Here is a 15,632-nt window from a genome sequence, read left to right on the forward strand (position 1 = left end):
GAAGGAAAAATCAAAGGGGTAATAATCAGACAGAAACTGGAGGCATTGTCCTGATGATACTCTAGCAGTCATATTTTTGTGACTGTCAGAAGTGCACAGTTTTGGGAAGGTTGCTCTTTAAGCAGTTGTCCTTCATAAATAGTAAATGAAGAAGGTGGAATACAGGAAAACTTGCAGTGGTTTGAAGAGCTGATTGACTCTCTCTGATGCCTAGTGATGAGTTCTAGGTATTTTCTCCTAGAAACTGACTGAACGTGTTCTCTTATGTTTTGCCCAAAGATGCTTACTGCGAACACCTGACTTCGATTTTAGAGTTGCTACTACCTTAGTCAGAACTGTAACAAGCATTCTGGGTTTAATCCACAGTGCATCAGCATACCCTGTGTTTATAACGCAGCTTTTGGAATAAATTCCAAGACTTTCCCAAGAGACATTGTAAAAAAACCTGTGTGGAGTTTGTAAAGGTCAAAGTGGGTTTTGGTTTGTTTTTTGGGGGTTTGGGGAGGTGGGGTAGGGGGGTGTTCTCTTTGGGGTTCTTTTTGTACAACCAACTTTGCAAGATAACCTGTGTAAATGGATTAGTTACTGCTTGTGCAGTCTTTTGGCAACCACAATTTAGATAATTCTTGAAAAAAACTGGAAAGTAAAGTCCAAGACACTGATTGACTGATCACTGGTTTCCAATGAGTTCTGCCACGCCTTGCTGGTGGGAGAGAATAGATTGCAGAAGTGTGAATGAAACTGTTATTCAAAAGCATCTGGACTCATTACTTGAGTCCGGTGCAGTGGGGGCCTTAAAGCAACGAGGAGTCGATGATTGGGAACTTCCATTAACTTGGAAGCGTTTATTCTGTCCTGAATCACCTGAAAGGGAAGAATACTTTTTATTTAAAGAATGATGTGTATTTTTCATTTTTGTGTAAAGGATTCTGTGACCAAGGACAAAACAAAATCAGTGAGGTTTGTGTTCCAGATATTTCTAACCTCTCTTTCTTGAGGGATAAATCTGTTGTCTTGAACAAAAGGTCACTGTCTCCCTGCAGGGAAGAGAAGTTTAGATAAATGGTACTGCTTAAGGATTAGGGATGCCATTGAATGCAACCTCTTTAAGCCTCTGAAAGCTTTTTTTTTTTTTTTTTTTCTCAAGAAGTGATGATCTTTTACAGTGGAGGAAAGGAGAAAATTTGTGTGCAAAGTTGAAATTATGGAATGTATGGGATATAATGTAGAGATTCTACATAAAAGCAGGTGACACATTTTGAAGAAATACCACAGACTTTGTTTTGCTCAGGATCTGGTCTTTTCTGGGAATGAAAATATGGTAGGGGATAAGATATTGCTGATCATCCTGAAAGCTTGAACTATTCTGATGAATAAACCATTCCTGGTATATAATAGTTACCTGTTCTGTTTGATAGTGTGAACATACTGGTTTCTTTCATTGGATCCTTCTGTCATTCAAAAGGTAGCTCCTTAGTATCTGGCAGAGAAACTTGAGTCTATGAACCAAAAATAGGTCAATACCATATTGGGCAGCTATGACATAACATCTTTCCATAGGAATAGTGTTTCACAGGCAATTTCTTACCAATTTCTGGGATGGGGTAAGGTGTGTGTAATTTCATAGGAAAGCAGGGAGTAAGAGGAATTTGAGAACAGAATTGTATGAGCTTACTGATAGGTAAGTAAAACTGGACTAGACTATTGCTCTAGTTATTGGAGGACAAGTGTGTGAAGTGACCAGAGCTCAACAGCAGACTTAGATATCTGGCTTAATGTGCGGTATTCTCAGTTTTTAGATATATTGCATGTGGCACTTGCTTTACAAATAGATAATTTGCCACTCCAGACAGGATAAGCCCCCAGCAAGGGCTTTTTGTCTGAACTGAAGCCAGGAGGTGGATGGACTTGGGAAAGGTAAGGAAAGGATTGTATTAAAATGGTAGCTGTGCTTGGCAGATATTATTCTGGATCCAGGTTATCTGTTTAAGAACATCATTCAGCTTGATTGAAAGCTGAGATAATGACATTTCCTTAATTTAGGCCCATTCTGTTAAGATTGAGAAATTGTAATTTTAATAATTCTGCAGTAGTAAAATACACAAAGCAGAGATTTAGTTTCAAGAAAGAATGTGCCTTTGAACAGATCTCCTACTCTTTAGAGTATCTGAACTCTGTAAACTGTACATTATTGATGACAATACACTTTTCCCATAACAGGTTGAAAAGGTGTATGTATTCAGCACTGAGATTTAATTACAGCATCTAGCTTTCCATATAGAAAAGCATAGGTTATCTGCTGAGACATGTGGGTACTGGGAGGATATGGGTGCTGGTTTTGTGTGGACCAGTCCAAGTTCAGTATGGCTCACACTGAATCAAAGTGAAGGTGTTGGCTGCTCTGTTGGACTGTTGATGCCTCTGTGCTGTGCTTCTTGGCAGTCTTACTTGCTTGGCCGCACTGTGTGCTGCTTGGCAGTCTTACTTGGTTGGCTCTGTGTGTTCAGCATGTTCAGCACCAAACATGAATTTTCTGTGAACCCTGCACACAGGGGTGCATCATGCTGATGCAGGAGTCGCTTGAGATGTAGGTAGATTGGGGATTCATTCATGGAAAAACTGTCAGTGTTAGCCACATCCTGCTCTTTGTTTCCAGACTGTAGCGGATGGACCCTAGTGCTGGTTTGGCAGCTAAGTAGCTCAGGTATGTCAGAATTTGAGCTCGTACTCTTAAATGGTATAGCAGACATTAGACTGCTTTATGGACTTGTGATGGCTGTAGAAGCAACACTGTGCAAATGTAGTTGTGCTCTATATAAATTAAATTCAGCCAGACCCAAAATGCCTCAGCATTAAGCCAGTTTGGTTGTCTGTATGTTTGACGCACAAGTCTGGCAACCGGGCGTTTACTGTACTTCTGCTGCATATGTTAATTATTACTATTGTACATAGAATATTTATTTTTAATTTCTGTTTTCAAAACAGACCTGCTTTGTTGTAATGAGACCACATCAAATTGGTCAAAATTCTTTTTACATAGATCATTGGTGAATACCAAGTGAGGGGAATTAAGGAAGCATGTACTGCTGTGAGATGTCCAAAATGACTTAGGAGCAGGAAGGTATTGTACTGAGCTCTGGGAGAGGGAAATGACTTGGGGCAAAAGTTCCAGATACCGTTTGGTCTAGTTCACTCTGTCTGTTCTTGAATGAGTATTTTTAATCTCTAGGCATGTAAATTGTTATGCTATAAAGCTTTTTTTTGAAGAATGCCAACAGTGAAACCTAGTCCATCCTCCTCAATATTAAATATTTGTTCCCTTTAAGAGTATCAGTGCTGACTGAGTTTCTGCACACAAAACCCAAGCAGACCATTCTCTGCCTCTGGAAATACACCCTCTAAACCAGCAGCTAGATAAATCCTATCAGATAAAGCGTAGTCGCATCCTGCAACAAGAATAATGGAGTTAATGACAAGGACAAGAGGAGGTCCTTGTCATTTAGCATTAATGGGAATTGTAATGAAAACAAAAACTGTGTTCTTGAATGTTTGTATTACTGTCTATTGGCTTTTTAAAAACCAAACCTGTTAGTTTTCCTTATTTTTTTAAAGGACATTATGAAGTGAGTATTTGTATGCAGGACCTTGAAAGCAACATTGGAATTTGGTAATTAATAAAGCCGTAATGGAAGAGGTTGGAATAGAAACATAAGTAAGAGTATGGTTGATGTTAACTTAGAAGAAAGGTAGCACTGGGTGGAAAGGAAAACTAAATGATAGAGGAGGCATAGTATTTGGAGCTGTGATGTTTCGTGGTCTCTTGGAAGCTCAATAAATGAGTTTGTTGGCACGGCTGCAGTGCTTGGGGACTAAATAAAGTTCACCTCTGTTGGAAAGAATTGATAGCTGTTATCTTTTGTAATAGCATATGCCTCTCTTGATTAGTGGTCCATTTAAAATGACAGAAGTTAAATTATTAGATAAAAATGCGAAGATTTGAGGGGCTGACTATGCAATATGTATTGTATTTATGAACATTTCTGCCTGTAGTTCTGGATTATTCAGTTGTAAAGTCACTCCCCATAGTAAAAATGCTTGTAATTATAATGCAGGTTTATACAGCTTCTTTGTAAACACCAGTTAGCTCAGGTGCTCTTCAATATGCTCAAAAAGCAGATTACCATAAATATATTGATGAAATAAAAGATGATGCTAAAGTTGTCTGTATCTACTCTAATCTGTAGCAGCTTATTACAAGGAGTCTTTAAATAACTGATTTTGAAAACCAGTAATTTAAAATGTCATATTTTGGCAAATCATCAAAATCAATTTCCTGTTACAGGAATAGTTTTTCTTACATTTATCTCCTCTGCGAGAAAGCCTTTTCTGTATGAATTCCTTCATGCTTGAATGACATGATTCAGCTGCTGCTAAGTCATGAACAATTCTATCAGGTTAAAGCTTCACAAGTGGTAAAGTTATCTCTCGAAGCCTGCATGTTTTGTGAAGCACTTGGTTGTAGTTCAGTTCAGTGGCCCCTTTAGAGTACCTGGAAAAAAAATATAATTGAACGTTTGAAAGACACTCTCAGTGTTGAGAGATGTGAATTTATTTTTTCCTCAGTTTTTTAATATAAAAACATTGAATGCCTCACGAAGAAATCTGGAAGTGACAAAGTAGATAATAATGTTTAGAATATAGACACAACTGAAGGACAGCTATAGAAATGAAAAGATGGATGTTTAATTGGGAGGAATAAAGTAACAGGAGAATTCCTTGTCACAAGAAAACCACATAGAACCTCTTGATTAATTTTTAGTTCATCTTCCCAAACCTGATATCTCTGTGGACTTTTTCTCAACTGACTGTTCCTTGTGGCAAAGATCTTTTTTTGCCAGTCACATTTCTTTTATGGTACTAGAAGAAGTAGTTCTAAATCTAGGACTTTAGAACTAAGCTCAATTGCAGAGCTGTACTGTCATGGTTTAACCCCAGCCAGCAGCTAAGTACCCCTCTCCTGCCCCAGAGGGATGGGGAGGAGAATTGTGAAGAAGGTAAAACTTGAGGGTTGAGATTAGAACAATTTAATAATTGAAATATATTAAAACAATAATAATAATAACAACAACTGTAATGAAAAGGAGAGGGAAGGGGAGAGAGGAATAAAATCCAAAAAGGGAAGGGAGTGGGCAGAAAACCCAACTGACAGACAACACGGTTGCTCACCACGTGCTGACAGATGCTCATCTAGTCCCTGAGCAGTGATCAGCAGCCCAGGCCCCCTGCCCCCAGTTTATTACACTCAGCATGACACCCCATGGTATGGAATATCCCTTTGGCCCGTCCAGGTCAGCTGCCCTGGCTGTGTTCCCTCCCAATTTCTTGTGCCCCTCCAGCCCTCTGGCTGGCAGGGCCTGAGAAACGGAAAAGTCCTTGACCTAGTATAAACATCACCCAGCAACAACTAAAAATGTCAGTGTGCCATCGACATTGTTCTCACACCAAATCCAAAATATGGCACTGCACCAGCTACTAAGAAGCAAATTAACTCTATCCCAGCTGAAACTAGGGCATGTACTGTAATTTCTATTATCTAGTTTGCCCTTGGGAATTGAAATTGTTGCAAATTGAGACTCCTAAAAGAGTTGGCTAAGAATATATTTTTCCCTCTCTGCACCTTTTTAACAAGTTCCTATGATCGTGGTTTTGCCCACAGTCCTGGGCAATAATTAATTCTGTGTTGACAGGTTCACTGCTGTTTTACTTCATAAGAAACATGTCAGATCATTTTCTCAGGTCACTATGTAGTAATGACAGGATTGTCACTTGGCCATCACCAGAAATATTATCTCCCTTTATCCCCATCTCCTGGAGCAATCTTCAGTTCGAGACAGATCATAAATTTTGTTTAAATTTCACAGGTGTTTTCCACCTGAAATGATAAACTTCTGCATCAATTACATCTTGGTGGTTCTGGTGGTGTTATGAACTATTATGACAAAAGATCAAAACAATTCTGAGACTAATGTTCCTAAAAATATCCTATGTATTCTGTCAGTCTAAACAGTTGTAGTCTACTGAGTCATTCTGGTGATTTTTAGGCTCTATATACTTTGTGATTTCCAAGGTCCTAGTTGCAGTGCTCTCCTGAAAAGCATGTAGTCATACATTTGCCGCTTGATACAAGCTGGATAGTTTTCAGTAAGTAATCTGTTGCTGATCTTCATCTTTTGTGAGTTGGTGTGGGCTTAGTTCAGGAGTGAGTGTGTGGTAGTCTAGCTTTTACCCCAAAGTTCTATTGTGTTGACATTTTTAATAGTCTTTTTTTTTTTTAACTTTGATTCATTATGAACTTGCTGTGAAGTCTCATGAAATCTCAACTGGTTTATATTAACTGCCTTTCCCACACTTTATGGGTTCTTGTAACTTAGCTTTCACTCTGTAACTGAACTATTGCAATCATTACTGAAAATATAACTTGCTAATGAGAGCTGCCTTGATTTTATGCTTTTGTTATTTTACTTGTCACTTCACCTAAGCAAGAAGTACCAGTAGCATGATCCTATGGGTTGAGAAAAATTAATATGCGTAAGAGCTGATAGCTTCCGTTGCTTTAATAACTGCTTTGTGTTTTCAGAGTATCACAGTGCATATAATTTGTGCTTTTTCTATTTAAGAAAATATCAACAAAACCCAGGAACTTGGCAGGGTAAACATTTTTTTACAGAAGAAATTTGCATCTTCAAAGTCTCAATAGAATCACAGGACCTTCCTTCTTGTATGTCATGAGTTTAAATTTCTTAATTACAAAAATCTCAAAATAAAGAATTATACTTGCATTGGGGAGTGTAACATATTTCAAGTTAGATTATGGTATTCTAATACTGAATAAAAATGAAGCTATTTCCAAATATTTCAGAAAATGTAAAAATAATAAACTGTTGAAATTCTTTTGCCTGCTGTTCCTCTTCTCACTTTGGTTTTTAGTTTGGATCAAAATTTGGAAATGAAACCTGTGCTGTATATACTGATGGAATGTGGTCAGAAGGTTCTGTTGCCAGCTTTTAAAGTATATATGTTCTGATAGCTGTACCCTACTAATATTAGTGCAGGGTTTTTTTTATTTCCAGTGAGCAACCTGATAAAAATGATACACAACAGGATTCGTCATTGCTTTCAATGAATTTGTTTGAGCTGAAAACACTGAAGTTTTATTCTATAAGGCCAATGGTGGCTTTAGCTCTGATACCTGGCTTTTTCATTTCTGTGATATGGATTGTATATTTGTGTATTGGAGTACACTCAAAACAGACCCCTTCATCATTTGAGGGGGCTGGGGGTGGGGGGTAAAGTATTCCTTCTGGAAGCTTCATTTTTTGGACTTTGTGTAAGTCTCTGTCTGATACGACAACTGGGAGAAGGCGGCAAAATACAGTCTTGTCTCTAAATCCTTAAAAAAATTAAATCTCATTTGTTGATAATGCAACTGAAACAAACTGTAATGGGTTTAAATTTTATATGATATTTTAATGAAGTAGTACCAGCATGTAAAGTTTTAGCAGTATTTCTTTTTATAGTGATTGTTAATGTTAGTAACTGAAGTGTAGAAAGTTCAAGACTTGTAAAGTCCAAGCATTATCTGTGTCTATATATATGTGCACACAGGAAACCTCGACCTGTCTCTCAGCTGGTTGCACAACAGGTTCCTCAGCAATTCGTGCCCCCTACACAATCAAAGAAAGAGAAAAAAGACAAAGTAGAAAAGGAAAAAAGTGAAAAGGAAACAACAAGCAAAAAGAACAGTCATAAGAAAACCAGGTAAAAATTTTTAGAAATGTTTGCAGTATTGGTAAAACATATTTTGGAAAAGAAAATAAGAAAATGTTCTGTGATTTTACTGCTTTGTAAGTGTTGTGGCAAACTTTTTCAACAATAAGGCCAAATATTTGTGCGTGAAGTTTCATTGGTTTCGGGTGCCTATTAAATGTGAAAGAAAACCTGCAGTTTGTAATTTTGACCAGAAGATGGAGACCAGCTGAATATAGAGAGAAAGACTTGGATATTTTTATTAAAGGTAACAAATGTATTTCTCACGCCATACAAAACTGCAGTTAGGCAAATGGATGATACTAATCTTTGGAAAAGAGAGGGGACAGGAGTGAGTAGTTCTCACGCAAAATAATAGGAGAGAGAAAACTGTGTAAGAGTGGGAAAGTAACCTGGAATAAACTTTGAAGGGATGAACTAGGGTATAAATTAATGTGACAGGGTAAGGCATGTGTATTACCTAGTGATAAAAATCTCTGTGCTATATCTGGGATGCTGAAGGAAACCTTGGACTCTTAGAACAGAGAACATGAAATATTATGGTATGGACAAGCAGTTGTAAAAGCTTTCATCTTGCTGTAAGACCAGGTGGAAGGAGAGTGCAAACTGCAAAACAAAAGCAGCAAGTTTAAACCTAAACCTAAATCATCGCAATCTAAGCATAAAATTATTGTGGTAACAATGCCATGCCAAAGAAGATGAGAAGTATATGAGACATGATAAGACATGTAGTCTAAACATACGTGGGGGTAAGTATTGTTTGCAGCTTTTTTGGTGGGTGGTGGTGTTTGTTTGGGTTTTTTTTGTTGGGGTGTGTGTATGTGTTTTGTTTTTGTTTTTGTTTTTGTTTTTTTTTTTTAAACACTCCAAAGTAGTCCAGCCAAGGAAGATCCTTCGGGATTATTAGTTATGCAGCAAAGTAGCAGATACTCCTCTTGTGCCTGAAATAGGAGGATCAGGACCAGAACCAAGGAGAGACTGAGAGTCAAGAGAGACTGTCATTAAGAAAGTCAGAGTTAGGATTAAGGACAGTGAGATGTTCGTTCTGTTTCTTTTTTTTCTTTCAATACTCAAATTTACTAGCTTAACTCAAGCAGCTGAAGTACTTCAGTTATGAAGTATTTGAAGTTAATTAAATATTGTAAATTGAAATATTGATGGTTGAATTGCAGCAGTACATTAAAAACCTAAAAGTGAGGGAGGTAGGGAAAGAGGGAGAACATTTTAAAAATAACTAAAACAAAAATCTTGTACTAAAATACCAGTATTGAGATTTGCAGTAAGAATTGCCTTTTGAAATAACTAGGCTACTTTTTTTTAATACTTCAGACATTTCAATTATTCACAGAATTGATTCACTAGGTAGGATAGCAAATTAAGAATGCTTGATTAGTTTAAGCAGATTTCTTCAGTATCCTTGGGAAAGGATATCCTTTTCTCTTTGCCTTAAAACTTGGACATTATTGCTGGAAACGACCATAAAAATATGCATGCACAGTCAATATGATTAATAAGCTCCAGGCATGGGGTTGGTAATTCTGATATATTTTTTTTTTTCTCCATTCCCATGTTACAGAGCAGCAGATTTTCAGTTTTCCCTTAAATTCTTCAGTCATGCTACTTCTGCCTCAGGGGAACAAGATGTCAAAGCCTACTTCTATTCTAGTGCAGGAAAGGTGTGAGGTGTTTCAGCTGAAGTGACTGGCAACCAGTTCTACTTCAAACAAAGTCAGATGATAGGGTAAAGGTTAGGGCTTTGCTGCTGGCACACTTGCTAACATGTGATGTCATTAATTTATTTTGTTGCAACTTGAGCTAGTGAAAGCTGTGGAGTCAGTTAAATGCAGAAAGCTATGCTGCTCATAACTGCTTGTATAAATTCAGCCATCTGGTGACAGTTTTTCATGGTAGTCAAAGGAAAGCAGTAAATTGAAAGTACTGTATGCTTGTCACTAGCAGAAATATGATGGCAGAATGGAAGTCAAACCGTTGTTTGGTTCTTTCAGTTGTAAGAATCAATTGAAAGATTAGATAAAGAGACTTACCCTATCAACACTGTGGATAATACTTGGCTCTGTGCATAACTGAAATCGCAACGTGTGCCAGGAATACCAGAGTTATACTGTGAACACAAAGTCCAGTTCAAATAGTTTACTAGCAGTCCTGGTGAGGTTTTGAAGTGAAGTAATACCAGCTGGAAGGTAACACTATCTGTGCTGTTGAATTCAAAAGACAGGCAGCAACATCTTCATTATTGAACATCATTCTTTATTCAGCAATTGTTGCTTAAGGCTGCTGCAGAGATGAATGCTTCTCTGGATCAAATTTATAACTTTCTATAGCCACAATAAAAAAGACTTAATTTTTAAAAGTAAAAACCTTCACGTGTGCAACAAATCCATATTGCTGCACAGTTACATTATTCATAAGGTCACCTTTTAAATAATGTCAGGACAAGGTAATGGGTTGTGTTCAGATATTGTAATGTAAAACATACTAGGAAACACTCCACCATAAATCCTTGCGGTATGTTGTTTTCCTATGTAGTACGTGTTGCACATGGCGGTCTCATGTACACATGCATGTTCTCCAGAGCTCCTAAAAAGTAGGAGGAAGACAAGGTAATAAGATGGTATGTGTACTTTTAATATGATTATTTGCTTTATGTAGGCCAAGATTGAAAAATGTGGATCGAAGTAGCGCTCAGCATTTGGAAGTTACCGTTGGAGATCTGACAGTCATAATTACAGACTTTAAGGAGAAAACTAAGTCACCACCTGCTTCCAGTGCTGCTTCTGCAGATCAACACAGTCAGAGTGGTTCTAGTTCTGACAACACAGAGAGGGGAATGTCCAGGTCGTCTTCACCCAGAGGAGAAGCGTCATCACTGAATGGGGAATCTCATTAAAGTTTATTTCCTCCAGTTTCTTTAGTCTCTTCTCTTCAAAACATACAAATACTTAACTTCTGTCACCTGTTACCACATTTTCATGACAGATTATTTATGCACAATTGGTATGTTGACTGGAACATAATTTATGCATTTAAAAAAGAAAAAAGTTCAGTGGTAGAAACAATAATTTAAATGCAATCTACAAATGCTTACAAAGCATTTTGAGACCAACTTTTTAATATTCATGTGTAAAGGTGCCATGAAAATGTGGTTTGAATGTTCATTATGCAGTGTTATTGGTAAGTCCATTTTCACTTTTAGTTTAGTGAATTCTAACACAACTCTTGGAGTCTCTACTATTGGCATGTACTGAATTTAAATTTTTATGACATAGTTCAAGCTGCCTAAATATGTATTATTTGAGAATTGTGAAACATAGTTATATGTATGCAAGTCAAAGATCAACTTAATCAACTATTGCTGCAACAGAATTTTCATAATAATTATCTTCTTAAAAACACCTGCTGGTACTTGGTGTGGTTAAATAGGAAAAATGTTATTAAATAAAACATTTGTATGAATTTTTGCCAATGTTTGACACATTTTACTAGATTACTGTTACTGAATTATGTTGATGGTTTTACCAATATTTTTTCACACTTAAAACACTTATTGTAATGTTTACAAGCAAAATAGAAAACACATTCTAAGCATTGATTGGTTAACCATACAATTCAGGTAAAGTACTACATTGTCACTGTACACTGGTATTCTATGTTGTGTAACAAATATTGAACCTTAGATGACAATGCATTTGGCAAAAACTAACATTTGGAAATATGAAAGTTTGGAAAAGCTTTAAAAATAACAGAAGTGCAGTTCTCATTTCTGCTTAGTGCTGTTTCCTTGCTCCAAATTTATCTACTGTCATACAGTCACCTATGATTTCATTACATGAATATCAGATGTTGCACAAGAATAAGGAAATAACACTATTAATTTTTTGTTCCTCAATCAATTTCTTTAATATTGATTTGGCCTATTAGAATATATTACATTACAAATCACATGAAAAACCTCAGTACCCTACTTTCTAGCATAAACTGTCAACATTTATGCAATTAGCAATATACTGATACAGAACAGAACTATTTACAATCCCATCTGGTATTGTGTAAAATTACCAATAAAATATTTTTGTGAATACAGATTTTGCATTTTTGTTTACAACCAATAAGTGTTTTGATACACACATCCAAACCATGTATAGATTTTAATTTATAGGTTCAGGTTCAATACAAAAGTCCATTTAGCTCCTTTTAGTGAGGTAGTCCACTTAAACTCCTGTGATTCTTTTCTTTTTCATTCAAAGTAAATATATTTTTAAGCCCTTGTAAAAGTTGGATGGACCTTCTTGGTAGTGAATCCAGCCCCAAATTATTACCAACTCAAGATATAGCTTCTTAACAGCTAAAACAATGGATTTTTGTAGCCCCTGACAATTGTGATGTTTGGTGGTTTCTTGTAGTAATGTATTTTTCTGTTTTTAATGCAGTACTTCTACAGGCACAATGGTACTGTTCTATTTTGTAAGATGCTAGTTGTGAAATACAGTTAGTTGCATAAAATGAAAGTCTGATGTGATATCTGAGAACATACATACCTCATTCCTTGGTGTTGCTGTTTAAACTTTTTAGACATCAAATGTTAATTATAGGCTATTTCAGATGAATAACTACTGACCTGTTTATTATGTATTCTGCTTTATCATACTAAATAGGATGTCTGTTAATTGCCGTTACCTGGCCAAATCTTAGTATCTGTAAAACAATGCATTTTAAGGTTCTTAAATGTTTTTGGGGCTGGGCTGGTGTTCAGAATAACATACACTAGTTTTTAAAAGAAAAATACATGCTTCTCAACTTTATTTTTTTATATTTTATTTTTAGGTGGGACTGTTTGCAGAATATACTGATGTAATAGATTACAAGAGGCTGAAACTGTTTAAAGTAAGCAGTTTAATGATAGCAAACCTCATCAGAAGATGTTTTATGAAATGTGTTTCTAATTTAGAATGTAATGAATGCTAACACATTTCAGAATTCCTTGCAAACAAATAATCTATTACTAGTAGTTCACTAAAATGGGAAAATTATTTTCATTTAACTTTGTGTGGATAAACCACCCAGCACTGCCAACAAGAGGTCTCTTTGTATCTTCAGAAATAAGTAGCCATTTGGTTTGGAAGAAAGGGGGGATGGAGTGGATTTTACTATGATTCAACTGTCTCTAAAGAATAATCTCAAAAGTGTGGTACAAGCATGGCTGTAATCAAAAAGAATGCAGGATATTCTGATGGTTGTTTAAGACCTAGAAAAGGAACTTCTAACCACAGATACAATGCAGGTCAGCTAGGATCTAAAAACTGAGCAGTGGTGGTATGAATTATTACGTTGCCAGTGTTTACATTGCAGTGATGCCTGTTTTGGCATTAAATGAAGTTAAGATAATTCTTGCCTGTTTGTGATTAAAGGGATGTGACAATACTGACAGCAGAGTAGACAAATTCTAAGTAGAATACGGCATTTGACTCTGTTCATGATGTTATAATTTAAATGAACTTCACTTTCATAATTTCTAAAGAATTCTGACTTGTAGTAAACCTAAATCCTTTTTCTAACTGTAAATATATTTAAAAGCATCTTTACTCCATTTATAAAAAGTGAAAATTTAATGTCGTTATGTGTTTTGATTAGCTATTTTTCTTTGTGACTGCTCTCTGCATAAGAACTGTTATTTGTTAAATCTGTGTATGCACCAGTCCTCAACAGCCATACAACCTGGGTTGTTCATGAAATGGTGACCCGACAAAGAAAAGTGTGATAGTGTTCCATGTAGATTAGTTCCTTTATGTGCTGGTTGATTGTGTGGTTTCAGAAAGGAAAAGGGGGGAGAAGTGGGGGAAAATGAGGTATAAATAATTCATTGATGAAGTGTACAATAATTCAGTCTCTCATCTTCCTAATTTTGCCTCTAATTATAAGGGATATAATGAAAAGAACAAATATACAGTTGTAGACTATTGACCTTTTTTTCCTATCATATTGGAGATAAACAAAAGTTGTCCTAATTAGTAGCAGGTTAAACGATGCCATAGAAAATCTTGATTCTAACAGAAGCAGTAGTAATAATAAAAAAAATTACATTATAATTCTTGACAGTAAGTCTTGAGAGTAGGACTACAACTGAAATTTTAACCTATTACGTTTCTCTAGATAATTGATGGTTTGGGTCATGGACTGTAAAATCTCAAATTGTTTGATTTTATAATTTGTGCCCTTTTTTAAAAAAAACTATGGCTAGCACATTTTTAGGTAGCCATGTAAGATAAATACTTTTTATAATTTGTTTCCACCAGTTCACTGTAGTGTTCAGGCAGGTCTTCTAAACTTGACACAAGTGTATGGCTCTGTATCTTAGATTCTTTTATTTTCTCTCTCCTGTCTCAAAAGCCTGACAGTTTTCCAAATTACGCTGATTAATTACATTTTTGTTGTAGAGGATGGATTTGGCTTGGGACTGTGTACTTTTTATGTACATCTGGGGTTCTTTAACTGTATCTGCTTGTTTTTTTGTCACGTGTTTATTTGACTCTGCTCCCTACCAAGGAGCCTGGGTATGCTTCCTTTCAAATATCAGAAACTATATGGAAATAGAAATGCAATTTCTCCAAAGGCAGCAGCAAGTGCTACACTCGTAGTAAATTTGGCCTGTGCTTACTCAGGAATAAGATAGGTAAGATAAAAAATTAATGCTGGTTTTGGCTAGTGGACCAGTCAAATATGATATTTTGCAGATGCATACTTCTATCTTAAGTGTTAAGATTTGAGTGTGCTGGAAATGCAGTTTGAGCTTTTGAAGGTTTTTCTTACCTGAAATTATGCCCCGACTTACGTCAGAGCAGTCTCAATTTGAAAGGGTGTAACTTCACAAACTAGCAAAAGCTGTACAGTAAAATCGTCCAACTGAGGAAGCTTAGTTGGTTTTCTTTTGTACTGTCAAAGTTTTAACAAGAAGAGAAACTTAAGAGACTTAAGAGATTTGTCTAAGACAACGATCAGCTATTGAGTTTAGTTTGACATCTATAGAAGAACCCATGTTTTAGTAATAATTAAGAGGACTTAACTACTAAATGAAAATTGGAAAAGTCCTTCACAAGTTAATTACAAATCAATGTTTTACAGAAATTACTGTAACTTCCTGTCTAGAATGGAGTAAATGGTGCAACAGCAATGGGTGGCTGCACACTTGCTAGTAAATGGTATTACCCAACAGCAAGTGATGCTGAAGTGACTTTCCTAAGACATTATGCAAGAAGATTGTGATACATCTGTGAACAAGGCCTAGGAGTCCAGGTGTACCCCTCTCTGCCTAAACTATACTATCGGATTTTAACAGTGGAAGAAAATGCAGTGAACAAATACATTGGTTTCAGATCCTAGAGTCTTAGTAATGCAGGAGCTGTTTACAGCTTCTCTTTAACTGTATCAGTGAAAATTAATTAAAATGAACCATCACTGTATAATACTTTAATCCCTCAGGAGATGTTTTCAGTCTTAATCTTGTCCCTTTTATTATGGGATATGGGTAAAAGTCATCTGAAAGAACTTGCTCTGTCCACTGACACAGGGGACTTTTAACAGCAGACAGTTTAGTAGGCACATAAAGTTTTAGCTGTACTTTTAAGGAGTCAAACATGGAAGGTGAAGGGCAAAAGCATATTCCATAGCTCAAATGAGTATTACTAAGAATGATCACTGGGGACTGCTGTACTATTTGAGGTTTGTGAAAGACAGGATGGTATCATTATGTAATCATTCCTTGTCCATGTTTAAAAAGAAAATTGCCACCA

The 15,632-nt window shown here is 36.2% G+C and overlaps 1 protein-coding gene across 1 annotated transcript in view; it reads left to right on the forward strand.

Moving 5' to 3' along the window:
• The window catches only part of YAF2 (YY1 associated factor 2), a 29,942-nt gene extending 16,488 nt beyond the window's left edge, over positions 1–13,454 (forward strand). Inside the window, exons 3-4 of the mRNA XM_055807192.1 lie at positions 7,666–7,818; positions 10,498–13,454. Coding sequence (XP_055663167.1) covers positions 7,666–7,818; positions 10,498–10,735 — 391 coding nt within the window. The 3' untranslated portion in view covers positions 10,736–13,454. The remainder of the gene's footprint in view (positions 1–7,665; positions 7,819–10,497) is intronic.
• Positions 13,455–15,632: the final 2,178 nt, after the last annotated feature.

This window comes from Falco peregrinus, chromosome 6 (genome assembly GCF_023634155.1).
Source record: "Falco peregrinus isolate bFalPer1 chromosome 6, bFalPer1.pri, whole genome shotgun sequence".
In the NCBI taxonomy this organism is placed as follows: Eukaryota; Metazoa; Chordata; class Aves; order Falconiformes; family Falconidae; genus Falco; species Falco peregrinus.